Below are 26,727 nucleotides of genomic sequence, written 5' to 3'. Positions count from 1 at the left end.
TCTGTGACTTGCATTGGCCAATAGAATGCAGTGAAGTGACAATATGTGGGTTTCTGTAGGCTCAGGAGGCCTTAGGTGCTTTAGGTTTCTCTCTTTTGGTCCTCTGCCTTCACGGGTTAGCCTGCTGGATGAGGAGACTATGCCATCCCAGCTGAGGCCATCCTAGACCAGGTAGACCCCAGCTTACCCACCAACTAACTGCAGATACAAGAATAAGCCCAGCCTAGATCAGCCAAATCTTGTTCAGATCAGCAGAGCCATCCAGCTGATTCATAGCTTAGTGAGAAAGTGCTCCCTTTAATAAATGACTGGTCTTCCACACTATCATGTTTTGAGGATGTTTAGCCTTTGTTCTTGGTTCTTTTAAGCCAGTATAGTGTCCAAGGCTAATGAGTGGAGGCTGACTAGACAAAGAGGGACCAGCTGGGTGTCTGATGTTGACTAAGCCTCAGGAGGCTTGAGGTAATCTATCATAACATGGTGAGACTAAGAAGAGCACTGAACATGGTGGCTCAGAGGAGCTTCCTGGTTGGTGACCATGCATGGGAAAAGGTAGTGCACCCATCCTTGGGACATGGGAGATCTGTGCTGTAACTTCTTCCAGTTCTCACCCTGTGTGTCTCTTTGTTTGTATCCTTTATGATTGTAATAAAGTTGTAGCTGATAGTACTCTCTGAGATTCTGTGAGTCATTCCAGCAAATTAAGGAACTCACAGGGATAGTGCAAGTCATCAGGGGCTAGAGTCTTCCTATCTGTGAGTTCTGACCCAGCTCTGGCTGGCTAAGGTTGGAGAGAGATTGCGCTATATGAATGGCTGGTGATGAGGATGGAGAGGTGGGAGGGTGAGGACTGGATCCATGCCCACATTTTAGAGACTGGATTCATGCTGATCCTTGCCAAACAGTCAGCAATGAAGTGCTATTAGTACAGGTAGTTAAGCTGTCACCCAAATAGCAAAGAGGAGTTAGCTCCACAAAGGTCAAGGCAAAGCCAATTCTAGGTAGAGAGAACAGACAGAGCAAGGACCCTGAGGTAGAAATGGGCTTGGATAGTTGTAGGGATAGAAGGGCAATGAATATGAAGTAAAATGGAAAAGAGGGAGGAGAAGTTTGAGACAAAGCCAGAGGGGCAAATGGAGCTGTGTCCTGTGTAGCTTGCAAAGGCTGAGGTTTACATGCAGTCCAGGTTACATGGCCAACTTATAGACAACTACTTGCCCTTTAATGTTATGTAAATTTGCCCTCACTTTGAACTGACTGAACCCACCCATCCTTGCAACAAATTCTTCATCACAGTCACCTTCACTTGCTGCACATGCAGCTTTTAAATCATTGAAAAGTCTTTGATCCTTTTCTTGCACTAAAGTGAGGCTAAACAAGAACTGAATTACACTGTTCCAACTTAGCTATAAATTCTTAAAGACACAGTTAGGAACAGATCTCATTCATAACCTGGGGACTGCCTGTATTCCTTTGGTGATGGGAAACCACTAGAGAGTTCTGAATTGAGGAGCACTATAAAAGTATGATTCGGATCCGACTTGATGGCATATAACAACAACAACAACATAAAAGTATTTAGGAGCTCTGGTAGCGTAGTGCCTAAGACACTTGAGTGCTAACCAGAAGGCTGGCAGTTCAAACCCACCAGTCACTCCTTGGAAGGAAGGTTGGGCAATCAACTTCAGTAGTGATACTGCCTCGGAAACCCAAGGAGGGGTCACTATAAGTTGGGTCCAACTCGACGGCACATAACAACAACAACATAAAAGTATTTATGTTTAAAAGCCTCCCTGGTTGTGGTGGGGAGACTGGACAGCAGGGAGGCCTGAGGGGAATCTGAAACCCAGAGAGGAGACTGAGGCAATTTTCCAGGAAAGAGGCAGCTTTGTCCAGGGTGGTGGCCATGGAGAAGGAGAGAAGTGGGTGAATTCAAGAATAAGCACAACAGGATTTTCTGTTTTACTGGATGAAGAGGGATGAAGAGAAGAGCTAAATGTTTGACCTGAGCAGCTGGGTTGATGGTGGTACTTCTTCTTGAGAGGAAGAGCATAGTTTGAAAGGGAAAAGGAAATAGAGAGTCAAAAGTTGGGTTTTGTTTGGTGAGTAGCAACTGGGATCTTAAAAGCTTGCAAGCAACCATCTAGATGCAATGATGGATCTCTGCTCGTCCAGAGCAAAGAAGAATGAAGAAAACCAAAGATTCATGGAAAGAATTAGTCCTAGTGACTGGTACATCATGCACTCTGCAGCCTATGCAACTATGAGATCAGAAGAACTAGATGGTGCCCGGCTGCTACTGTCAACCACTCAGAGGGGGGGTCTATGTAGGAGATCCTGGATAGAGAGGGTGAACAATGTGGAACAAAACTCAAAATCATTTGAGGGGAAAAAGAAGGGGGGGCTAGGTTTGCTTGTCTGATAGAGCCAGGTGGAACCACTGAGACTATGGTCCCTAGCTGCCCTTCAGGTCTGGAATTGAACCCACACCTGTGGCTTCCAGCCAAACATAAGACAGGCATAGGAGTTGAACATTTACTGAGGTAGATACACTCCTTGGAGAGAACAATCATGGGAGAAAGAAAGGCTGTTTATGCAGAGGGAGACAGCTCAGGGGGCAGGAGTGCATGGAGTGATGGACACAGGGAAGAGGTAACTGTGGGGAGGAGATGGGAGGGGAACTGTTGCATTGTGGTAAATTATGGTCAATGTCATGAGACAAAGTGTACGTGAACTGCTGTATGGAAAGTGAATTTGTTCTGTAAATTTTCACCCTAATCACAATTAAAAAAAATGAAAAATAAAAAGTTGGGTTTTGGCCATATGATATTGGAAATGCATATTAGGTATCCAGCAGGGGGAAAGGAGATAGTCTAGAATGCCTAGGAAGAGTTAGGGAGTCAATGTGGAAATTAATTGAATTGGCCACCCAGGTCCTTGGACAGAGTTGAGAGGCTGTGAAGGCAGCAGAGGGGACAGAGCCACTGCTTAATCCACAGCCTGATGGGTCTGGGGTCCTGAAGTTGTTAGAGATGAGCCCTGATTCTCCAGGACATCGTCATTGCCTAGGAGAGACACACACACAGAAATACCCAAACCTGGTGCTGTCAAGTCAACGGTGACTCATGGTGACCTCATGTGTGCAGACTAAAACTGTGCTCCACGGGGTTTTCAAGGCCGTGACCCTTCAGAAGCACATAGTGAGGCATTTCTTCCAAGGTGCCTCTGGGTGTGTTCAAACCACCAATCTTTTGCTAGTAGCTGAGCATTTAACTGCTTGTGCCACTTAGGGGCTCCAGGAGAGACACGGGAACTTAATGATGTCCATGTTCCTCCTGGCTGAGAGGGTGGAGAAAACTACAGCACTCTAAAGCAGCAGAAGTGAATGAGGGCCATTCCTGATGATGGCGTCTCCCAGCCCTTCTCCTGGGGCCACTCTGGGCTGAGCAGAATTACACAGAAATGAATCATTGCATGGGTCCCGGCTTCTCTGTGGCAAACACAGTACTCTGTGTTCACCACTCCATTTCCTCTTCCAGGGAACACAGGGTGACTATTTCCCAGCCTCCCTTGCAGTTAGGTGTGGGCCATGTGATGACTTCTGGCCAATAGGATATGGGCAGAGATGATATGGGCAGAGGTGATCTTTGCAACTCCTAAGTGTGGCTCTTAATAACATCCTTTGTGATTGCATTCGTTTCCTATTGCTACTGTAACAAATTGCCACAAACTCACTGGCTAAAATGATATAAGTTTATCCTCTTACAGTTCTAGAAATCAGAAATCCAAAATGAGTCTTACAGAGCTAACACCAAGGTGTTAGCAGGATTAGTTCCTCTGGAGTCTCTGAGGGACCTATCTGTTTCCTTGCCTGCTAGAGGCCACCTGCATTCCTTGACTTATGGCTCCATCCTCACTTGACTCCAAACCTTTGCTTTTGTTGTCACATCTCTTAATTCCTCCTTTGACCCTTCTGCCCTCCTCTTATAAGGATCCTTGTCATTACATTAGGTCCTTTGTTGGCACAAACTGTTTGCACTTGATTACTAACCTAAAGGTTGGCAATTCAAACCCATCCAAGGCATCACAGAACAAAGGCCTGGGAATCTGCCTCAGTAAAGAGTACAGCTGAGGAAACCCTATGGAGCAGTTCTACTCCATAACAGAGGTTGCTATAAGTCAGAGTCAACTCAATCCCAACAAGTTTTTTTGTGGGTGTGTGATTACATTGGGTCCACCTGGATAATCCAGGTGAATCCTCCCATCTCAAGATCTTTAATTGACTCACATCATCAGTATTCCTTTTGCATGTAAAGTAACACAAGTTCTGGGGCTTAAGACATGGACTTCTTGGGGTGGGGAGCATTGTTCTGTCTACCACAGTGATCTGCCAGCCTTCTCTTCTCCTGTCCTGGAGGCCACATGTTCCAGTTGAGGTAGCTACCAGGGGGATTAGGACTGCCTAATCTGCACTGGAATTTTCATGAGCCTGAAATAAAATATTATTTGTTAAGTCATGAAGATTCTGGGGTTATATGTTACTATGACATGCCCTATCCTATCCAGACAAACATAATCTTCCATGGGATCTCCTTGGTGATTTTCAAGTCTTCACAGCTCAGTGAGGCCAATCTCAGCCCTCCCCAGGGACTCTCAGTCCTTCCCTGTGAAATAATAACTGAGTGCCATGGAAAATCTTCTGGTGGTTGAGTAGGAAGTCCTGGGAACCCTCAACCCCTGACTTATGTGTGACCTTGATTGATGTTGGCCTTGGCTGTAGGCCGTTGACCTCCTTTGGCCAAAGGAGTGTTCACGAGCATGACACAAGCAGAGGCCTTAAATGTGATTGTATGATTCGGCTTTTCTTCTCATGCTAGCCACTGTCCCATTAGCCTAGGCAAACACATGTAGAGAGGACCCCAGCCCTACCCACCCTTAGAGTCTGGCCAATGGGCTTGCAGTCTGAAGCAGAGCTGCCCACCAGGCCAAACTAGAGCAGCCACAGTCCCCCTGACTGTCTAAGTCTCTTAATGCTGCTGTTACAGATATACCATGAGTGGGTGGCTTTAGTGAACACAGATTTATTTTTTCAAAGTTAGGAGGCTGGAAGTCCGAATTCAGGGCACTGGCTCTGGGGCAAGGCTCTCTGTCCGTCTGCTCTGGGGGAAAATGCTTTTCTCTTTCAGCTTCTGATCCTCGGATCCTTGGCAATCTCTACATGGCATCATCTGTCTTTCCCTGGTTTATACTTGCTTTTGCTTCTGAACCTACTCTGCTCTTTTCGTACCTCAAAAGTGATTAGGTTTAAGAGGCACTCTATACTGATATGGCCTCACTAACACAAAGAAAATCCTCTTCCCAAATGAGATTACATTCATAGGTATAAAGGTTAGGATTTCAACACATATTGGTGTGTGTGTAGGGGGTACAGTTTAATGCACAACAATGACCATGAATAAATTGTAAATGCTTGCTGGATGCTACTGAGATTTGGGTTGGTTTGTTGTGCAGCGTTTTTGGGTTAACAGCTGACTATTACATCCAGCCCTGAGGAACTCTGGATTTCCTGAGGGTCTCTGGCCATGCTCTACACCCGATCACTAGGATTTGAGTGAGATAATGATCCATCTCCACTGCTATCCAGGAAGGAGCTATGTCTTCCACTTACTCGGCCACCCCTCCTCTGCCCCAGTCTTGGACGGCAGGAGGTTCCCTGTTGCTGCTCCCTAACAAATGAAGAATACAGAGCCACAAACCGAGATGGGGAAAATTGTTCTGTTTGTTTTAATTAAACCGACTGAAGAAGCCAAGACACAGACAGAAAGAGACTGAGAACAAGACTTGGAAATCGTTTAGAAAAGAAATGAAAACCGATCACAGAGATGTCAGTGCCGGATGGAGTGGTGGGGTGCCCAGCCTTCACGTCAGCTCCAGGACCACTGTTAGGGCGAGCACCAGGGTGAGCCGGACACCAGCAGGGCCAGATGTGGAACCTGGGCCAGGCACAGGGAGGCAGTGTCAGAGCCTGAGACCCGCCCTGTTCGCTTTATGGGGGTGTGGTGGTGGGTGGAGCCTGAGGGCGGCAGAATCTCAAGGGTCCACAGTTAAAAGCCTCACTTCAGCATCAGTTACTAGCTGGTGACCTTGGGCAAAACCCGTAATCACAACAACAGCCATAGCTCATTAGAGTGACTTATGGGCCCGGGATTATTCTAAGTGTTCATTTACTCCTCACAACAGCCTTCTGAGGTAGATATTATTACATCCACTTTGCAGACGTGGAAATAGAGGCACAGAGTTGAGTGACTTACTCAGTGGCTTACATAGGGCATGTAAGTGACACAGCCAGGACTGAATGCAGGGGGCCCGTCCCCAGGGTATATATGCTTACCACCCTGCTAAACCTCTATGAGCCTCACTTTCCTCATCTGTGAAATGGGGATAGTACTGAATCCTTTTCAATGGGGTTTTGAGGATTAGAAATATTTTTTGTAAAATCTTTCTGACTTCAAGCTATTTCATTTCCATTTGGTCTCGACTCACCCTACTTGTTGCTTAGCTGATTCCTTTCTGCCATAATGACCGACTATTCTGGCAGAATATTCTTTCACAGTTTTGGACAAGGGGAATCTATCTGGGAGTTCTCCTAGACTCCAGGCTCTAGCTTCTCTTCATGTACCCCAGACAGTCTCTCCTGGTAGCCAAGGCCCATGTCTCTGACCTTACTTTTCCCATCTAAGTGTCTGTGACACCTTCCCTGCCCCAGGCCTGTTGGGCCAAGGTCAGGCTTCCTGGTGGTCAACCCTCCAGCAGGGAGCCTTAGTAGGAACCTCTGTTGTGAACTATGAGAGGAGCTTGGTGTGGGGAGGGGAGTGGGTGGTGAGTTAAGGAGTAGCATCTGGGTTCTGCAGGGACTACTCAACTGTGTGTGAGGGTGACATACGGGGTCCCAGCTGAGGCATCTACATTCCCAAAATCCTGCTGAGTGAATGGGCCAGGGCCCCAGGACAAGCCAGCTGGACATGACCTCTCGAGGTGAGGGCGGCCAAGCTCTCTGGGCTAAGATGTCATTATAAATTGGGGGGAGGGGGGGCACACATGGTCCCTAGACATGCCACCAGCTACTTTGAGAGATGGGGCACTGGGTCCCCCTTTATTGCTTTTGTGTCCATCTCTGGGCCTTTGTACCCTCTGTAGGGTCAGATTCTGCCCAACTAGAGGATAATCGGCTGCTCAAGGCATGGAAGAGGTATAAGATTATGCAGACAGGCTGTTTGGGAGACTAGGCTGCCTGTCTTGAAAATTACTCACTTTAATGGAAAAAGCCCTGCAAGTGGAGACTTACCATTGGAGTCCTCTGTTCCTCTTGGGATATTTGGGTTTTCTGTTGAAAAGAAACAACAGGTGAACTAGAGAGTGGATGGCATTTAGAAGCTAACCTTTGTCCAGCACCTGCTATGTAATGTCTCAGGGCATCCACACAACAAGTCTGTGGGCCGGGGTGTGTCAGTCCCACTTTACAGATGGAGAAGTTGAGGGAAGTTAGGCAATTTGCCTAAGGTTGCCAAGCTGCTAAGTAAGTGGCAGAGCTGGGATCTGAGCCCAGAGCTCTCTGGCTCCAAAGCTATATATATTCACTGAGCTATGATGCCTCCCTATAGGGGGAGTTGAGGGGGTGTGGCCCTTGTCGCTCCCTCCTGCCAGGGGTGCTGGCCTGTACCAAACACGATGAGCCGAGTGTGCGTGTCCGTGGAGCCTAGCGGGTTCTGGGCCGTGCAGCGGTACATGGAGCCGTTGAGCTCGGCGGGGACCCGCTCCAGCACCAGCTCCTTCCCGTCGAACTCGGTGCTGCCATCCAGGAGGCGGCTCCCGACCCGCGTCCACGTGAACATGGGCTCTGGGAAGACTTCGTTCTGTTGGCCAGAGCAGGGGAGAGTCCAGTCACAGGAGGAGCCAGCCGGCCAGGACACAGGGGCCAGAGGCTGGGCCCGCCAGGCTGGTAAGACCTCTCATCTGACAGGCTGGGGGTGGCTGCTCAGAGCCCTGGATAGAGGAGTTTCAGGCTGAATGTCTAGGAGTCTAGTGTGGATTAGTTGTGTTGGCAGTTTGAACCCAGAGGCGCCTCAGAAGACAGATCTGGCAATCTATTTCCAAAAGGTCACAGCTTTGAAAACTCTATGGAGCAGTTTTCTGCGCACATGGGGTCACCATGAGTCGGAATCCATTTGAGGGCAACTAACTAACAACAATAGCTGTGAGCTTTAGGAGTGGGCAGAAACACATATGCATCTCTTTGCCATTCCTCCTGGAAGCCAATTCCTCTATTATGCAAGAGTTGGAGACTGAGGTCTGCTGACTGTGCTTGAAGATCAAGGGAAGGGCCTTGGTGAGTGCTGCCAGGGTTGCCAGTGCCTGGCTGGGGCCTCTCCCACCTCCCACCACCCTCCCAGATGCTCAGAGAGAGGCTGACCTGAAATCCATGGACCAGAATTCTTACTGTGTCCCCAACCCGGGCTCTGCTGGGCGTCATCACAATTCTGGGTCCTTTGGGGGCAACTATAGAGAGAGGAGAGTCAGGTCAGAGAAATGTGTTGTGTGTGTGTGTGTTTTCGGGGGTGTTGCTAAGCAATGAGAGAAGGGGTAGGGGAATGGAAGAGAAAGTTCCAGAGTAGCAGTCAGCATCCTTTGGACCAGCTGCTTAGGATATTCATTCATGCCTACATTCACTCACACACATTCCCCAAGTCCCTGCAATGAGGCAGACCTCATCTAGCACCTGGGGATTCAATAGTGTACAGCCCACAATCCCTGCCTTTGGGAGACTTGCCCATCAGAGGGGGCAGCAGATAAGCAAACAGACAAGTACAACTCAATGTGACAAGTGACAAGATCAGAGAAGCACAGTGGAATTAGGGAAGGAAGTTTGCCCAAGGGAGGCACTACCTGAGTGACAATTTGTGGGGAGAAGCCTGTTCCAGCAGCCTCAACTGTTTAAGCATCTAAAACTCCCACCTTCACTAAAACCCTCAGCCATTAATTAATATCCCCTTTTTACAACCGAGTTAACTGAAACCCAGAGAAGTAAAGTGACTTATCAAAAGTCACACAGTGAGGAAAAGCTGGGACCAAAATTTGGGTGTCATGACTCCTGGTCCAGTGCTCCTGTGCCAGGTTAATCTGCCCTACAAGGCCTTTATGGAATCTGAGCGTGGGATCAATGGAGGGCAGGCTGGACAAAATGACGAAGTATGGGGATGCCATATTCTTCCTTGGGCTCAGCCTTTGTCTTCCCTGACTCACTTCCTCACTTCCTTATGTCATTTCTTATTTAAGCCCCTTTATATCTCTGAGCTTGGGAGAACAAGAACCTGAGACAGTGGGGGAGCCACTGGATCAGCCTTCACCTTTCAGGGAAGTGGAGAACCCAGGACAGTGAAGAGGTTTACCTAAGAACAAGAGCCACAACATTGGACTCAAACATACCAGGTGCAGGACCAGGTATCATTTCATTGTGTTACACATAAAGTCATCGTGTGTCAGAGCTGACTCAACAGCAATTAGCAACCACTGCAAACTAAGGCCACCCACTGGGCCAATTACACGTGTTTCCTGATGTTCACACCAGGGTTCATTTCTTTATATTCACCCATCCATCCATCCATCTATTTATTCATTCACTCATCAATAAAGCCACTCCTCAGGAGGAAGATTGGGCAATCTACTTCCATAGGGCTACTGCCTTGGAAACCAAAGGAGGGGTTGCTATGAGTTGGGATTTACTTGACGCCAGTGAGTTTAGTTTTTTTGGTCATCAATAAATAATTATTGAGGGGGGCTGGGGGTATAGTAGTGACCAAGAACAGATACCTGCCAATGTGGAGTTTACATTTCAGTAGGGGAGACACTCAATGAGCAAACAAATAAATCGACAAGAAAATTCCAGAGTCTTAAGTATTATGCTGAGAATTAAAATAAAGGTGAGTTGTTGTTATGTGCCATCAAGTCAGCCCCAACTCATAGCGACCCCTCCTCCGCGGTGGTATCTCTACGGAAGTAGATTGCCCAACCTTCCTTCTGAGGAGTGGCTGGTAGGTTTGAACCGCCAGCCTTCTGGTTAGCAGTCAAGTGCCTTAGGCACTATGCTACCAGAGCTCCTAAAGGTGAGTTAGTGGCCTTTAAATGTCTTCCAAGGAAGAGGCGTTTAAGCTGAGATGTAGAGCAGGGGGAAGGTCTCAGGCTGAGAGAACTGGACATAGGGCAGAGATGGGAATTCACTAGGTGTGGTGGCAGAGTGGCAGTGAGGCCAGTGTGGCAGGAAGCACGGGCTGAGGGGGCTTGTGATGGGTCAGGAAGGTAACATGGTCCCCATGGAGGGCTCCCTAGGCATGAATAGGGTGTTAGGGTCCTATTATGAATGCCATACTCTGTGCCATTCCTTGTGAACCTCTTCCAAGGGTGCCAGCTCTGTCCCCAGGGCCTGAGGCTGTCTTCCCCTGGTCCCCAAGCCTCTCCTTCCCATTCAGCTCTCTGTGCAAAAACTAGGGCAGCCAGCAGATGTGGGTGGTCTCTCAGGCTCTGCCAATTTCATTTTCTGAGAACAAGACCACAGGACTATTAATTAAGCCACGAGCCAGACAGCTGAAGTGCCACATGGGACTGAGAGAAGCATGAACAGGAAGATCTGGGTCTGCATCGAGGGGCGATGATGACAGGGAACACAAGGGCGGCTTCTGCTGCTGCAGCTGCCAGGTGGTGTGGAAGGAGCACTGGGCTGGGAGGCCCCAGTGGAGTTCTAGTCTGTTCTGTGTGCCCTTGGGTGAGTCACTTCCCCTAGCTTTCCCCAAATGCAAAATGGGAGCAATTATAGTAACCCTTGCCTACCCACCACACTGGGTTGTTAGGAATGCCAGAAGATGGGAGGCTTGTGGCTACACTCGTCTGACACTTATTAAGTGCCAGGCATTACATTAGTCCTTATGCATGATCTCATTTAACTTTCCAATGCTTTGACATTGTCCCCAGAAGGAAACCAAGGTTCAGAGAGGTCAAGTCATTTCTCTACTTCTTTATCAGCTCTCAGGTGCTGTGTAGGTCAGTTTGCAGCCGGGAAGCACTATCATAGGACAGGCTGACCCTGGATCATTTCATCTTCTCTTTATGTCCTTGAAGGCTCCCTGGGTGGTATAAATGTTTTGTGCTCAACAGCCACTCCTCAGAAGGAAGATTGGGCAATCTATTTCCATAGACATATACCTCGGAAACCCAAGGAGGGGTCGTTATAAATTAGATCTGACTCGACAGCAGTGAGGTTTTTTGTTTGTTTGTTTTTGTTTATCAACCAAAAGTTTAGCTGGTCAAACCGACCCAGTGATACCACAGAAGACAGGGCTGGTGATCTGCTTCCATAAAGGTTACAGATGAGAAAACTCTATGGAGCTCAGTTGTGGTCTGTAACACATGACTCACCACGAGTTGGAATCAGGTTGATGGCAATGGGTTTGATTTGGTTTGTTTAAATCAAAAACCCACCAGCCACTCTGTGGAAGGAAGACTGGGCAATCTATTTCTGTAAATATTAACCACCTCAGAAACCCAGCGGGGGTTTCTATGAGTTGAAATTGACTCGATGGGAGTGAGTTTGGGTTTTGCTCATGCGTCATCATGAGTTGGAATCAACTTGATGGCAACGGGTTTTGCTTGGTTTGTTTAAACCAAAACCAAAGAAACTCACTACTGTTGAGTTGATTCGGACTCATAGAGATCCCTTCTTGGGTTTCTGAGGGGGTATCTCTACGGAAGTAGATTGCCCAGTCTTCCTTCTGAGGAGTGGCTGGTGGGTTTGAACCACCGACCTTCTGGTTAGCAGTCAAATGCCTTAGGCACTATGCCATGAGAGTTCTCCTGGTTTGTTAAAAATAACTCACTGTCGATGAGTCCATTCGACTCATAGTGACCCCTCCTTGGGTTTCCCAGGCAATATCTCTGTGGAAGTAGATTGCCCAGTCTTTCTTCTGAGGAGTGTCTTGGGAATTGATTGGTTTGTTGTTTGTTGTTGTTATGTGCCATTGAGTCAGACCTGACTCATAGCGACCCCTCCTTGGGTTTCTGAGGCGGTATCACTACAGAAGTAGATTGCCCAACCTTCCTTCTGAGGGCTACCAGTTTAGGTCCTTAAAAATCCTACTAAGATGGCACTTCCCACTATGGCCAGCAGGGGGCGTGGACTCCTGGGGGACAAGGGCAGACTTCTTGCCACTTAGAGGTCAGATTCCTCATTTCCAAGTTTTCTAAGAGGAGCTCTGGTGGTGTAGTGCCTAGGCATTTGAGTGCTAACCAGAAGGCTGGCAGTTCAAACCCACCAGCCACTCCTTGAAAAGAAGGTTGGGCAATCTATGAGTCAGATCCAACTCGATGGCAAAACACAGCAAGTTTTCTAAAGTCCTCATCTACTTCCTTTACACCTAGCCCTGGGTCTGCTGGCCTTGAAGAGAGAGGGTACTGACATTTATTTTGCATATGTTTGCCTATATGAAAACAGCTAGCACTTCAGTTTATTGAAGGTTAGAGGTTCAAGTCAAGCAAGGAGTGTCTCAGAAAAAAGGCCTAGTGACCTACAGGCATACCTCATTTTATTGCACTCCACAGACATTGCGTTTTTTATAAATTGAAGGTCTGTGGCAGCCCTACATCTAGCAAATCGATTGGCACCATTTTTCCAACAGCGTGAGCTCACTGCATGACTCCAGGTCAGGTTTTGGTAATTCACACAATGTTTCAAACTTAGTGCCCAGGGCCCTTGACTGCTAACCAGAAGGCTGGCGGTTCAAACCCACCAGCCACTCCTCGGAAGGAAGGTTGGGTAATCTACTTTCGTAGTGATACCGCCTCAGAAACCCAAGGAGGGGTCGCTATGTGTTGGGTCCGACTTGACGGCACATAACAACAACAACAACATTGCACACTCAATAGACTACAGCACAGTGTAAACAGAACTTTAATGTGCACTGAGAAATCAGAAATTCCCGTGACTTGCTTTATTTATTGCAATACTCACTTTATTGAGGTGGTCTGGAACCGAACCTGCAGTATCTCTGAGGTCTGCCTGTACTTCCAAAAAATTAGCCATTGAAAGCTATGTCAGTTCTACTCTGACACACAGAGGTGCCATGAGTTGAAGTTGACTTGAAGGCAACTGACACTGGTAGCATGTGTTAGACCCCTGTGAGGAATGCCACACGCAGGCTGGTGCTCACAAGGCAGGTTGTCAGGAAATCCATTCTGCAGGCCACAGAGCTGGTGCTATGGGAGGGAAGTGGCTTCTCCAAGGTCACACAGCTAGCAAATAGCAGAAGCAGTACTTGATGGCATGTAAGGGTTAAGCACTCGATTCCTCGCTGAAAGGCAGGCAGATCTAACCCCCCCAGAGACACCTTGGCAGACAGATCTAGGGATCTGTTTCCAAAAGGTCACACTCTTGAAAACCCAATGGAGCAGTTCTACTCTGCACACTTCAGGTCATCATGAATTGGAATTGACTCAACAATAACTATCAACAACAGGGTGTTCAGAGGGAAGCTGGAGACCCAGGGGCGGAAGAGAGGGAGAGCTGGATGCCTTCTACCTGGGCAGCCCCGACAGCCACCCCGGCATCCCTGAGTGGTTCCTGGTGGCTCCTGAGCTGACCTAGAAGGGCGCAGCGGCGGGGTACGGAACAGGCCTGGTATGCCTCAGTTCTCCAAGCTCTGTCCTGGCAGCTGCCTCTGGACAAGCTCCCTTGCAGCAAATGGCCCCCCTGACTCCCTCCCTCTCTGCTGTATCAAGATGCTGCTTCCCAAAGCCAGGCCAGCTACTATCACCTTCCACACTTCCAACAAACACATCAGAAAGCCCATTAGTAACTCCTAACAACCAAATCCTGGCCTCCCTTGCCTGCTCCTTGAACATACTGCTGAGAGTACCTGAGAGGAATGTTCTGAGCCCTGAGCTTTCACTCTTCTCAACCTCTCAACCCCTGGACTTATAGAAAGAACAGGAGCCCAGAGAGCAAGGATGGAGGCCTTGCCCTTTACCCTACGGCTACATGACTTGGATGAGTTACTCCAACTTCCTGGGCCTCAGTTTCCTCTTCTGTCAAATGGAGAGAACAGGTTGGTTACCACCCTACTTGAGGAGATGCTACGGAAATTATTCTGGGGGTAGAGCAATGAGACCCAGTAGAACTGTAAAGTGCTGTGCATCTGATCAGGGGGATGCAAAAGATCCTGAGCATATAAAAGATCCTCTTTACCCTTCCTGAGCATCTTGCTGCAAGGATAGCCTTGAGAAATCCAGGAAAAAAAAAAAAAAAAAAGCTCCTATATGCTTCCTCAAGCATAGGATGAAAGGGTGGCACTCTGATTACAAAGGATGTTGGAAACGACTTGACGGCACCTAACAACAACATGCTTCCCCAAGGAATTATGAGTGTTCAATAAACAACCACTTACCCAGCCACCCACTCATCCATCCATCCATCTATCCAGCCATCCAGCTAACTATCCAGTCATTCATCTATTCATTCACACACCCACCCAGAAACCTGCTAATCCACTCATTTGCCAACCTACTCATCTCCTTCATCCATTAGTTCTTTAGTCTGCACCTAATCTAATCATGGTGCCAGTCACTATGTAGGGCAATGTTGGAAATACATGATGAGTAATAACAGTAGCATATATTTACTGGGTACTTACTCTGTCTGTCACTAAGTACTTTGCACAGTTTTATTTAATCTGCACACATCCCCAAAAGTATTAATTAGTAAACACATTTTATTAAGTATTATGTCTGGGATTGTTCTAAATCCTGTACTATATGAATAAGGAAAAACAAAGTCCTGTCATATGCAGCTGAAATTCTACTGGGGGAAATCTAGACCATAAGTAATATGCAATATACTGGCAGGTGGCGATAAGGGCTCTGCAAGAAAACAAAGCAAGATAGGGATTGAGGGGCACTGCTTTAGAGACAGTAGTCACAGAAGGACCCTCTGAGTAGAAGACATTTGAACAGAGACCTGAATGAAGGAGGAACCAAGACTATGTGGGATAAGATTGTTCTAAGAAGAAAGGCCAGCCAGTGCAAAGTCCTGGAGGTGGGCCTGAGCTGGGCATGCTTAAGGAAAGGTAAGGAGGGCGCTGTGACTGGAACAGGTTGAGCAGTGGGGAGACTTATAGAAGGTAAGGGGTGAGGTACTGGGATTTGATTTTAAATGGCATTCTATTGGACTTTCTTTTTTCCTCTTCATATACTTTTAAGTTATGATAAAATTTACATACAGGGAAATGCACTGTTCTTAAGTGCAATTTGATGAATTTTAATAATTTGTAAGCACCTGTGTAACCTCCCATTCCAATTAAAATTGAGCATTTCCATCATTCCAGAAAGTTCCCTCATGCCTCCTTCCAGTCAATTTCTACTTCCCACAGGTAAATACTACTCTGGTTTCTATCACCAGAGATTTGCTTTGCTTTTTTTCTAGAATTTCAATACACAGAGTCTGTGGTATGTGTTCTTTCTTTGGCTCAACATGTTTGTGAGATCCATCTATGTTGTTGCACATACCAGGAGTTCATTCACTTATATTGATGAGAAGTATTTCACTGTATGAATATACCACACATTTGTTTATTCATTTTCTTAATGATGGGCCCGTTGGTTATGTAAGGATTCTTGGTTATTATAGGAGCTCTGATGGTGTAGTGATTAAGGCATTTGACTAGTAACCAGAAGGCTGGTGGTTCAAACCCACCAGCCACTCCTCCGAAGGAAGGTTGGGCAATCTACTTCCTTAGTGATACCACCTCAGAAACCCAAGGAGGGGTCACTATGAGTCAGATCCGACTCCACGGCAGTGGGTTTGGTTATTATGAGTACCTGCTGTTGTGGACATTCATTTTGTGACCATATGTTTTCAGTTCTCTTGGGTAGTTAGGAGTGGATTTGCCAGGTACATAGATAGGGGTATTTTTAACTTTATAAGAAACTGCCAGGAGCCCTGGTGGTGCAATGGTTAAGTGCTTGGCTGCTGATCAAAAGGTTGACAGTTAAAATCCACCCAGTGCCTCCTTGGGAGACCTGGCGATCTGCTCCCATAAACATTACAGCCAAGAGAACCCTATGGGGCAGTTCTACTCTGTTACATGGGGTTTCCATGAGTCGGATTTGACTTGACAGCACCTAACAGCAGCAGCAGTATTCTTTTATACTCCCTCCAGCAAAGTATGAGAGTTCAGATTGTTCTACATTCTTGCCAACAACTGCTATTGTCAGTCCTGTTAATTTTAATAAGGAAGAGATATTCTGTTGTTGTTAGGTGCCATTGAGTTGGTTCCAACTCGTAGCGGCCTTATGTACCACAGAACAAAACACAACCCGGGCATGCGCCATCCTCACTATAGGTTGTCTGAATTCCTGACTGCTGCTTCTGTGGGCGTTGACTGTGGATCCAAGTGAAATGAAATCCTTGACAATTTCAATCTTTCCTCCATTTATCATGATGTTGCTTCTCGGTCCAGTTGTGAGGACTTTTGTTTTCTTTATGTTGAGGTGCAATCCAGACTGAAGGCTACAGTCTTTGATCTTCATCAGTAAGTGCTTCAAGTCCTCTTCACATCCGGCAAGCAAGGTTAGCTATTCTAGTGGTTGTGAAAAGATATCCCACTGAGGTTTGAATTTTCATTTCTCTGATTACAAAGGATGTCAAGAACATTTCGTACACTTATTCATCATTTGTATATATATTTTTAAATTGAGTTGTCTCTTTATTGTTGATTTGTAGGAGTTCTTTACATATTCTAGATACATGTCTTGTGTCAGACAAATGTTGGAGAGCATTTCTTTCAGTCTGTGGTTTGTCTTTATTTTTGTAATGGTGTGTTCTTATGAGCAGAAGATTTGAATTTGGATGAAGCCTAATTTACCAGTTTTTTGTTTTTAATTTAGTATTTTTTTATGACCTCTCTAAGAAAATTTTGCCTACCTCAATGTCACAAATATATTTTCTTATGTTTTGTTACAGAAGCTTTATGATGCTAGCTTTTACATATAGGCCTATGATTCATCTGAAATTAATTTTTGTGTGTGGTGTAAGATTTATTTTCTCCTTATGTTTATCCAGTCATCCCAGTACCATTTTTTTTTTTTTTTTAAAGATTTCACTTTCCACATCAAGAATAGCCTTGGGGTCTTTGTCAAAATCAATTGACTCTATGTGTGGGTATGTTTCCCAACTCTGTTCTGTTTTATCAAACTATTTGTCTACAACTGTGATGGGTGTGTGTGTGTGTGTGGGGTATGTGTCATGATGTGATTTGTATTTTAAAAAGATCCATCAAATACAAATACCATTTGACCCAGCCATCCCATTACTAGGTATATACCCTAAAGAAGTGAGAGCCATAACAAGAACAGATATATGCACGCCGATGTTCATCGCAGCACTATTTACAATAGCCAAAACTTGGAAACAACCTAGATGTCCAACAACTGAGGAATGGATAACCAAACTTTGGTACATTCACACAATGGAATACTATGCAACGCTAAAGAATAATGTAGAATCTGCAAAACACCGCATAACGTGGATGAACTTGGAGGACATTATGCTGAGCGAAATAAGTCAGTCACAAAAGGACAAATATTGTATTAGTCCGTTATTGTGAAAGTTAAGGAAAGGTTTATATATTGGAGGACATTTTCTTTGTTGGTTACCAGGGGTGGGAGGGAAGGGGAGGGAATGCTGTTAGATAGATAGAGATAAATATTGATTTGGGTGAAGAGAAGGGCAATGTACCAAATGTGAGTGACCAATATGGCAGCATTGAGGATGAGAAAGACAGAGAGAGTTACATGGGCAGTACAAACAACAAATTTGAACCCCTTTGTAAATACAATACTGAGTTGTCAATGAAAGCAAACATGAGTATAGGGACGGATAGATGGGTGAACAAGCTAAACAATTATGTATGTCTAAATGGAGAGTGTATCCAAGATCATATACAGGGTTGGCAGACAATGGGCCTCTCGAAGAGTATGAAGGGATGGACACTGGGAGGAGGTAACTATGGGGAGGAAGTGGGAGGGGAGCTGCTGCATTGTAAATTTTGGTCAATGACATGAGACAAAGTATATGTGAACTGCTGTATGAAAAGTGAATTTACTCTGTAAATCTTCACCCAAATCCTAAAAAAAAAAAAAAAAAAAAAAGATCCATCAAAGTGGAGAACAGAATAGGGCAAAAGTGAAAGCAGAAGGAGCAGTCTGGATGCTGTTATAAAAATCCAAGTGTGAGCTGATGGTGCTTGGACTGGGTGGTTGAAGAGGAAATTGTGAGAAGGGGAAGATTTGTGATACATTCTGAAGTTGACCTTGATAATGACTTAGGGGACATGAGAAACCTCATTAGTGTTGAGTAGATTTGGATTGATACCCACCTGAAAAGAGTATAAAAAGTGGATGACTCTAAGATTTTTGGCTCGATCATTGGGAAGAACAGAGTTGCTGTCTACTGAAATGGGGAAACTTGGGGGAGAGGCAGGTTCATGGGTGGGAGTCAGGTGGTAAATTTGGTTTTCGACGTGTTAGGTCTTGGAGGCCTATCAGATATCCAAATATGTTGTTGTTGTTGTTGTTGTTAGGTGGTCAAGTCAGTTCTGATTCATAGCCACCCAATGTACAACAGAATGAAACACTCTCAGTCTTGCATCATCCTCACAATCCTTGCCATCCTTGAGCCCATCATTGCAGCCACTGTGTCAATCCATCCTGCTGAGGGTCTTCCCCTTTTTCACTGACCCTCTACTTTACCCAGTAAAGGAAGAACAAAAGCAGGTGTGGGTAGATCTGGGTAGGAAAACATGATATCTTCTCCAGGGACTGGTTCCTTCTGACAACACCACCAAAGTATGAGAGACAAAGTCTGGCCATTCTAGCTTCTAAAGAACAGTCTGGCTGTACCTCCTCCAAGACAGGTTGATCTATTCTTCTAGCAGTCCATGTACTTCAATATACTTTTGACAACACCACAATTAAAAAACATTGATTTTTCTGCAGCGTTCCTTATTCAGTGTCAAGCTCTCACAAGTATATGAAGCTATTGAAAATACCATGGTTTGGGTCAGGCACCCCTTAGTCTTCAAAGTGACATCTATGCTCTTAAACCCTTTAAAGAGGTCTTTTGCAGCAGATTTGCCCAGTGCAATACATCTTTTGATTTCTTGACTGCTGCTTCCATGGACATTGATTGCAGATCCAAGTAAAATGAAATACTTGACAACTTCAATCTTTTCTCTATTTATCAAGATGTTGCTTATTTGTCCAGCTGTGAGGATTTCTGTTTTCTTTATGTTGAGGTGTAATCCATACTGCAGGCTGTAGTCTTTGATCTTCATCAGTAAGTGCTTCAAGTCTTTTTCATTTTCAGCAGGCAAGGTTAGGTCATCTGCATACCACAAGTTGTTAATGAATCTTCCTCTGATCCTGATACCATGTTCTTCTGCATATAATCCAGCTTCTCAGATTATTTACTCAGAACAAATATCGTGAAAGGATACAACCCTGATGCACACCCTTCCTGATTTTAAAACATGCAGTATACCTTTGTTCTGTTTGAACGACTGCCTCTTGGTCTATGTAAAGGTTCTTCATGAGCACAATTAGGTGTTCTGGAATTCCCATTCATTGCAATGTTAACTATAATTTGTTACGATCTTCACAGTCAAATGCTTTTGCATAGTCAACAAAACACAAGTAACCATCCTTCTGGTATTCCTTGCTTTCACCCAAGATCCATCTAACATCAGCAATAATACCCTTTTTTGTACATCCTCTTCTGAATCCAGCTTGAATTTCTGGCAGTTCCCTGTACTATACTACTGCAACCATTTTTGAATTATTTTCAGCAAAATTTTGCTTGTATGTTATATTAATGATAGCCAAGTACAGATGTCATAAAACCAAACCAGTTGCTGTTGAGTCAGTTCCAACTTGTGGAGACCCCATGTATGTCACATTAGAACTGTGCTCCATAGGGTTTTAATGGCTGATTATTTTTGGAAGTAAATTTCCAGGACTTTCTTCCAAGCCTCTTCTGGATGGACTTAAATCTTCAACCTTTCAGCTAGCAGCTGAGAGGGAATCTGTATTTGTCATAACAAAAGAGGTAAATGGGTTTGAGGCTCAGGGGAGCAGTCCTGGCTAAAGACACAAAAGTAGGAGCCATTAGTAGATAGAGAGTTTTTAAAGCCATGGGACTGGTTGAGATGACCAAGGAATGAATGTGGAGAGAGGACAGGAAAGATCCAAGGGCTGAGTCCAATTGAGGTCACAGAGGAGAAAGGGGCAGCAAAGGAAATGGAAAAGGAGATAGAGGGAGGCCAAGAGATAGAGGTGACTTGGCAGTCAAAGGAGAAAAAAAAAAAAAAAATGTTTCAAGAAGAAAGGAATGATCAACTGTGTCAGATGCTGCTAACTGGTCAGATAAGATGAGGACTAAGAACTTGACCACTGGATCTGGAAACATGGAGGCCACTGGTGACTTTGACAAGAACAGTTGAAGTGGTGGGGAAAGACTGACTGCCTGATTGCCATGGGTTCAAGCAATAATGGTAGGAACTGCCTCTTTATTAAGGCATAGAAAAATGGGACCATCTCCAGACGGGGCTATGGAGTCAAGGGCAGATTTAATGAGATGAGCAATAGTATGATGACAGGAATGATCCAGCAGAGAGGTGGAAACTGAAAATTCAAGGAGAGATGAGAACTTTAGGAGCAGAGTCACTGACAGGGGCTGGGATTCAATGGACAGGTGGAGAGAGTTGGCATCATGGGAGCAGGGCCAGTCCATTCTTTGTAAAGGAAGGGAGGAAAGTAAGCATGGGTAGATCTTGGGTAGGAAAACAACGTTATGTTCGAATTTCTTCTGTTACCATCTTTATTTTACAGATGTAAAACCCAGGCTTGTATTGGTTCAACATCATCCAGCAAACAGGTAGGGGATTAGAACTCACATTAGCAAGGGCATAAGTTCCAGGACCAGCAGATATCTGTGGTCTGGGTCACAAGAAAGGTGCAAACCCAGTAAGATGGGAGTACAGCAGAGGGATTTTCAGCTGGAAGAGTTGAAGGAGAGTCAGAGAAGCCTTTTGAGCTGGGAAGGGTGGCACTTGAGCTGGGAAGGGCAGCTTAGGCAGAGGGAACGGTAGGAGCAAAGGCCTATTGCAGGGAGATATGCCTAAACCTCATCAGCCTGACCTTCAAAGTCCTGGGCAGATGATTGTTTTCTGTCCCTCAAGGTCACCTTATCCATCCTGCTGTTCCCACCCATGACCAGAGTGCAGGGTAATAATAACATGTGGACAGAATCGGGTGCCCTGATCATGTGAAGTGCATACACTTAAGATCCCTGTGGCTCACAGCACTCCCCACTGTTCACACCTACTCCTTCAATGCATCCTCGCCACAGTCCCACAAGGTGGGCTGGAAAGCACAGTGGTTAAGAACTCTAAAGTCAGACAGATCTGGAAAAGTTACTCTAAATGTCAGAACCCTCATCCATAAAATAAGAATAATGATAGTGTCTCTCAGGCACCTCACAGGGTCTTTGCAAAGTTTCAAGAAGATCTTGTGAGAAAAGTACCTCATACAGAGCCTGGTTTCTAGCATATGCTCAAAACATTTGTGCTGTTACTATCATTCTCCCTATTCAACAGGTCAAAAAACCAAGGCTCAGAGACATATAATGCCTGAGATCTCACCAACTTACAACAGCAGAGGTAGGGTGTGAAGTCAGCCCAGGGGTCTCCGTACTCACCCACCCAATTCGCCCACTTCACTCATGTGTACCTGCTGTGTCCCCTTGTTCCCTGTGTGTACATATCCTTCCTTCTGTCCATGGCCACTGCCTGTGAGTGAATCTTTCTATTCTTCGCTTTAATGAAGGTGGGCTGGGGGGAGAGGAAGAGCTCCAGTTAACCAAGCCATCTGGGATCAGGGGCAGGGCAGGAAGTGCTTTAATCTGTCTTGTGGTGGAGGGTAGGATGGAAGAAAAAGGTCCCTGGCTGCCACCCATTGTTAGGAGACATGAGCTGCAGCTCACCTCTCACCAGGTGTTGTGAATTCCTTGTCTGATCTCTCATCTTCAGTGGGGGTAGGCAGGAAAGGCATCCCATGGGAGCTAACGTGTTAACAAGAGAGGCAGGGGCAATTTTCATGGGGGCAGCAGCCAGATGAGGGGTTAAGTCTGGTCTGCCTCCAACCCCAGGAGCAAATTGTATCATGAGGATGGGAAGGCTCCAAGGCAAGAAGAAACAATAGGATGGATGAGAAGTGTTGCTGAGAGATGGGTGAGGACCTGGTAAAGTGAGGCTGAGAAGGTGTAGGATTTGGGTTGAGAAGGTCCTGGTGTCTAGCACAGTCTTTGGCCTTAGAGAGTGCTTGTGGTATATCTGTGTGATGAATGAATTGTACTCAGGGGACTGGTTCCCTTGACAAATGGATGTTGTGCAGAAACACAGTTTAACAGATTCTGGAGCCACACTGCCTGCTTTTGAATCCTCTCCCACTTACCTTGGGCAATTTACTTAATCTCTTTGGGCTCAGTTTCCTCATCTGTGATATGGGATAACAATAGTGCCGACCTCATTGGTTAGGAGCGCTGGTGGCATAGTGCCTAAGGCATTTGACTACTAACCAGAAGGCTGACAGTTCAAATCCACCAGCCACTCTTCAGAAAGAAGACAGGGCAAGCTACTTCTGTAGTGATACCACCTCAGAAACCCAAGGAGGGGTCTCTATGAGTTGGATCTGACTCAACGGCAGTGAGTTGTTTTTTGGACCTCATTGGTTATTGTGAGGATCCAAAGAGGTTGCGGTGAATTGCTTGATGTGGCCCTTCTAGCCATTGTACTCCATTCTGTGATGTTTTGTAAATCCCATTATCCATGCCTGTTTGGGGTAGTGTGGTAGTTAAGGTCAGGTATCAACTTGGCTGGGCAGCTGGTAGTAGTCATTCCCTATAATGACTGGCAATCAACTCTGTGATGGGATTTAGGTTATTTCTATTGGGACAACACAGGTGGAATGTATCTTGAGCCCTGCCTTGCTGGAGGGTATAATTCAAATCACCATCCTTAGCTTCCTTGAAGGTATACCTACGAATCTCCTGGGAAGATTCACCCTCCTCTTGCTCCAGTTTTGTGTCTTGGCTCATCCTCATCTCACCCCTGGATTTGGGACAGTAGCCATCATCTGATCTGCTGATCGAGGTTCATCAAACCCTGAGAATTGGCAGGATCCTCCAGACCTACTTACTGACCTGGGACTTGCCAGCCTCCACCACTACTACATGAGACGAACCCTTGGGTATCTATGAGTTCTGTGAGGCATTATAGCGAAATACAGAACCCTAAGATGGGAAATTACTGGGAGGAGGAGGAGGAGTTAATGTCTGAAATGATGGAGTGGTACGGTAGTTTGGACATTTGGGACATCTTTAACCTCCGCCTCATGGGGACTGGCCTTGTGCTGATCTTTCTGAGAGATATTGTTAAGCAGAGGTCATATGAGAAAAGCACTTGCCATGATATATAGTGGGGGAAAAAAAACCCACCAAACTCATTACTGTCGAGTTGATTTCAACTCACAGCAACCCCACAGAAGAGAGTAAAACCTCCCAATAGATTTTCTAAGGCTGTAATCTTTACAGAAGCAGGTGGCCACATCTTTCTCCTGCAGAGGGGCTAGTGGGTTCAAACCAACCTTTTACTTAGCAGCTGAGCACTTAATCACTGTGCCACCAGGCATCCTTATGGTATATAGCAGACACTCAATAAATATTCCACCACTTATCTGACAGTTTGTCATACTGGGGTGGCTTGGGGGTTGCTGTGAGGCTACAGGCTATGCCACTGGTATTTCAAATATCAGCAGGGTCACCCATGGTGGACAGGTTTCAGTGGAGCTTCCAGACTAAGACAGACTCGGAAGAAGGAAGGGGCTTCTTGAAGAATTGGCCAGTGAAAACCTTATGAATAGCAGTAAAAGACCGTATGTGGAAAACTTCATGAATAACCCTGAAACATTGTTTGATATAGTGCCAGAAGATGAGCCCCTTGGGTAGGAAGGCACTCAAAATATGACTGGGGAAGAGCTGCCTCCTCAGAGTAGAGTCCACCTTAGTGAGGTGAATGGAGTAAAGCTTTCGGGACCTCCATTTGCTGATGTGGCACAACTCAAAATGAGAAGAAACAGCTGCAAATGTGCATTGATAATTGGAACATGGAATGTACAAACTATGAATCTAGGAAAATTGGAAGTTGTCAAAAAATGAAATGGAATGCATAAAGATCAAGATCCTAGGCATTAGCTAGCTAAAATGGACTGGTTTTGGCCATTTTGAATCAGACAACCATATGATCTACTATGCCAGGAATGATAAATTGAAGAGGAATGGCATGGCATTCATCATCACAAACAATGTTTCAAGAGCTATCCTGAAGTACAATGCTGTCAATGATAGCATAATATCCATAGGGCTACAAGGAAGACCATTTAACACTACTATTATTCAAATTTATGCACCAACCACCAAAGCCAAATATGAGGAAATTGAAGATTTTTTTTACCAACTTCTGCAGTCTGAAATTGACCAAACATGCAATCAAGATTTGTTGATTATTACTGATGATTGGAATGGAAAAGGTGAAAACAAAGAAGAAGCATCAGGTAGCTGGAAAATATGGTCTTGGTGACAGAAATGACACTGGAGATCACATGATAGAATTTTGCAAGACCAATGACTTATTCATTGTGAATACCTTTTTTCAACAACATGAACAGTGGCTGTACACATTTATGGAATACACAGGAATCAGATTGACTACATCTGTGGAAAGAGGCAATGGAGAATCTAATATCTTCAGGCAAAACAAGGCCAGGAGCTGAGTGTGGAACAGACCATCAAGTACTCATGCAAGTTCAAGTTGAAGCTGAAGATGATTTTAAAAAGTCCACAAGAGCCAAAATAGAATCTTGATTGTATCCTTCCTGAATCTAGAGACCATCTAAAGAACAGATTTGCTGCATTGAACACCAATGATCAAAAACTAGAGGAACTGTGGGATGACATCAAGAACATCATCCATGAAGAAAGCAAAAAGTCTTTAAAAAGACAGGAAAGGAAGAAAAGACCAAAACGGATGTCAGAAGAGACTCTGAAACTTACCCTTGAACAGAGAGTAGCTAAAGCAAATGGAACAAATGACAAGATCAAAGAGGTGAACAGAAGATTTCAAAGAGCAGTTCAAGAAGACAAAGTCAATTATTATACTGATATGTGCAAAGACATGGAGTTAGAAAAGCAAAAGGGAAAAGCACATTTGTCATTCCTCAAGCTGAAAGAACTGAAGAAAAAACTCAAGCCTCGAGTTGCACTATTAAAATATTCTATGCACAATATATTGAATGATGCAGGAAGCATCAAAAGAAGATGGAAAGAATACACAGAGTCACTGTACCAAAAAGAATTGGTCGATGTTCATCTATTTCAGGAGATGGAATATGATCAGAACCAATGGTATTGAAGGAAGAAGTTGAGGCTACACTGAAGGAATTGGCAAAAAACAAGGTTCCAGGAATTGATGGAATGAATACCCATTGAGATATTTCAACAAATGGATGCTATGCTGAAGGCACTCACTCATCTATGCGAAGAGATTTGGAAGACAGCTACCTGGCCAACTGACAGGAAGAGATCCATATTTGTACCCATTCCAAAGAAAGATGATCCAACAGGATGTAAAAATTATCAAACAATATCATTAATATCACATGCAAGTAAAATATTACTGAAGATAATTCAAAAATAGGTGCAACAGTGCAGAGAACTTCCAGAACTGCAAACTGGATTCAGAAGAGGACGTGGAATGAGGGATATCATTGCTGATGTCAGATGGATCTTGGCTGAAAGCAAAGGACACCAGAAAGATGTTTACTTGTGTTTTATTGACTAAGCAAAAGCATATGATTGTGTGCATCATAACAAATTATGGATAACATCAAGAATAATGGGAATTCCAGAACACTTAATTGTCTCGTGAGGAACCTGTATATAGACCACGAGGCTGTTGTTCATACAGAACAAGGGGGTACTGCATGGTTTACATTAGGAAGGGAGTGTGTCAGGACTGTATCCTTTCACCATACTTACTCAATCTGTATGCTGAGGAAATAGTTCAAGAAGCTGGGCTATACAAAGAACAGCATGGCATCTGGATGGGAGGAAGACTCATCAACAACCTGAGATATACAGATGACACAACTTTGTCAAAAGTGAAGATGACTTGAAGCAAATACTGAGGAAGATTAAAGACTACAGTCTACAGTACGGATTACATCTAAACATAAAGAAAACAAAAATCCTCACAACTGGACCAATAAGCAGCATCAGGGTAAATGGAGAAAAGACTGAAGTTGTCAAAGATTTCATATTACTTGGTTCCACAATCAACACCAATGGAAGCACCAGTCAAGACATCAGACAGTGTATTGCATTGGGAAAATCTGCTACAAAAGACCTCTTTCAAGTGATGAAGAGCAAAGATGTCTCCTTGAAGACTAAAGTGCACCTGACACAAGCTGTGGTGGTTATGTTTGTATATCAACTTGGCTGGGCCTGCTTGAGTGGCTGGG

At 45.1% G+C, this 26,727-nt stretch overlaps 1 protein-coding gene across 1 annotated transcript in view; it reads right to left on the bottom strand.

Annotated features, from left to right (window-relative positions):
• Nucleotides 1-5,919: 5,919 nt before the first annotated feature.
• IGSF21 (immunoglobin superfamily member 21) overlaps nucleotides 5,920-26,727 on the bottom strand; it is a 241,042-nt gene continuing 220,234 nt past the window's right edge. The window contains exons 9-12 of the mRNA XM_007935632.2: nucleotides 8,471-8,556; nucleotides 7,721-7,913; nucleotides 7,346-7,384; nucleotides 5,920-5,993 (exon numbers count right to left, since the gene is read on the bottom strand). Of these exons, the coding sequence (XP_007933823.2) occupies nucleotides 5,920-5,993; nucleotides 7,346-7,384; nucleotides 7,721-7,913; nucleotides 8,471-8,556 (392 nt within the window). The remainder of the gene's footprint in view (nucleotides 5,994-7,345; nucleotides 7,385-7,720; nucleotides 7,914-8,470; nucleotides 8,557-26,727) is intronic.

The sequence above is a fragment of the Orycteropus afer genome, unplaced genomic scaffold, assembly GCF_000298275.1.
Source record: "Orycteropus afer afer isolate SDZICR_OR568_19922 unplaced genomic scaffold, OryAfe1.0 scaffold00031, whole genome shotgun sequence".
In the NCBI taxonomy this organism is placed as follows: Eukaryota; Metazoa; Chordata; class Mammalia; order Tubulidentata; family Orycteropodidae; genus Orycteropus; species Orycteropus afer.
Note: the sequence above shows the minus strand (reverse complement) of the source record. Positions and strands in the feature narration are given on the sequence as shown.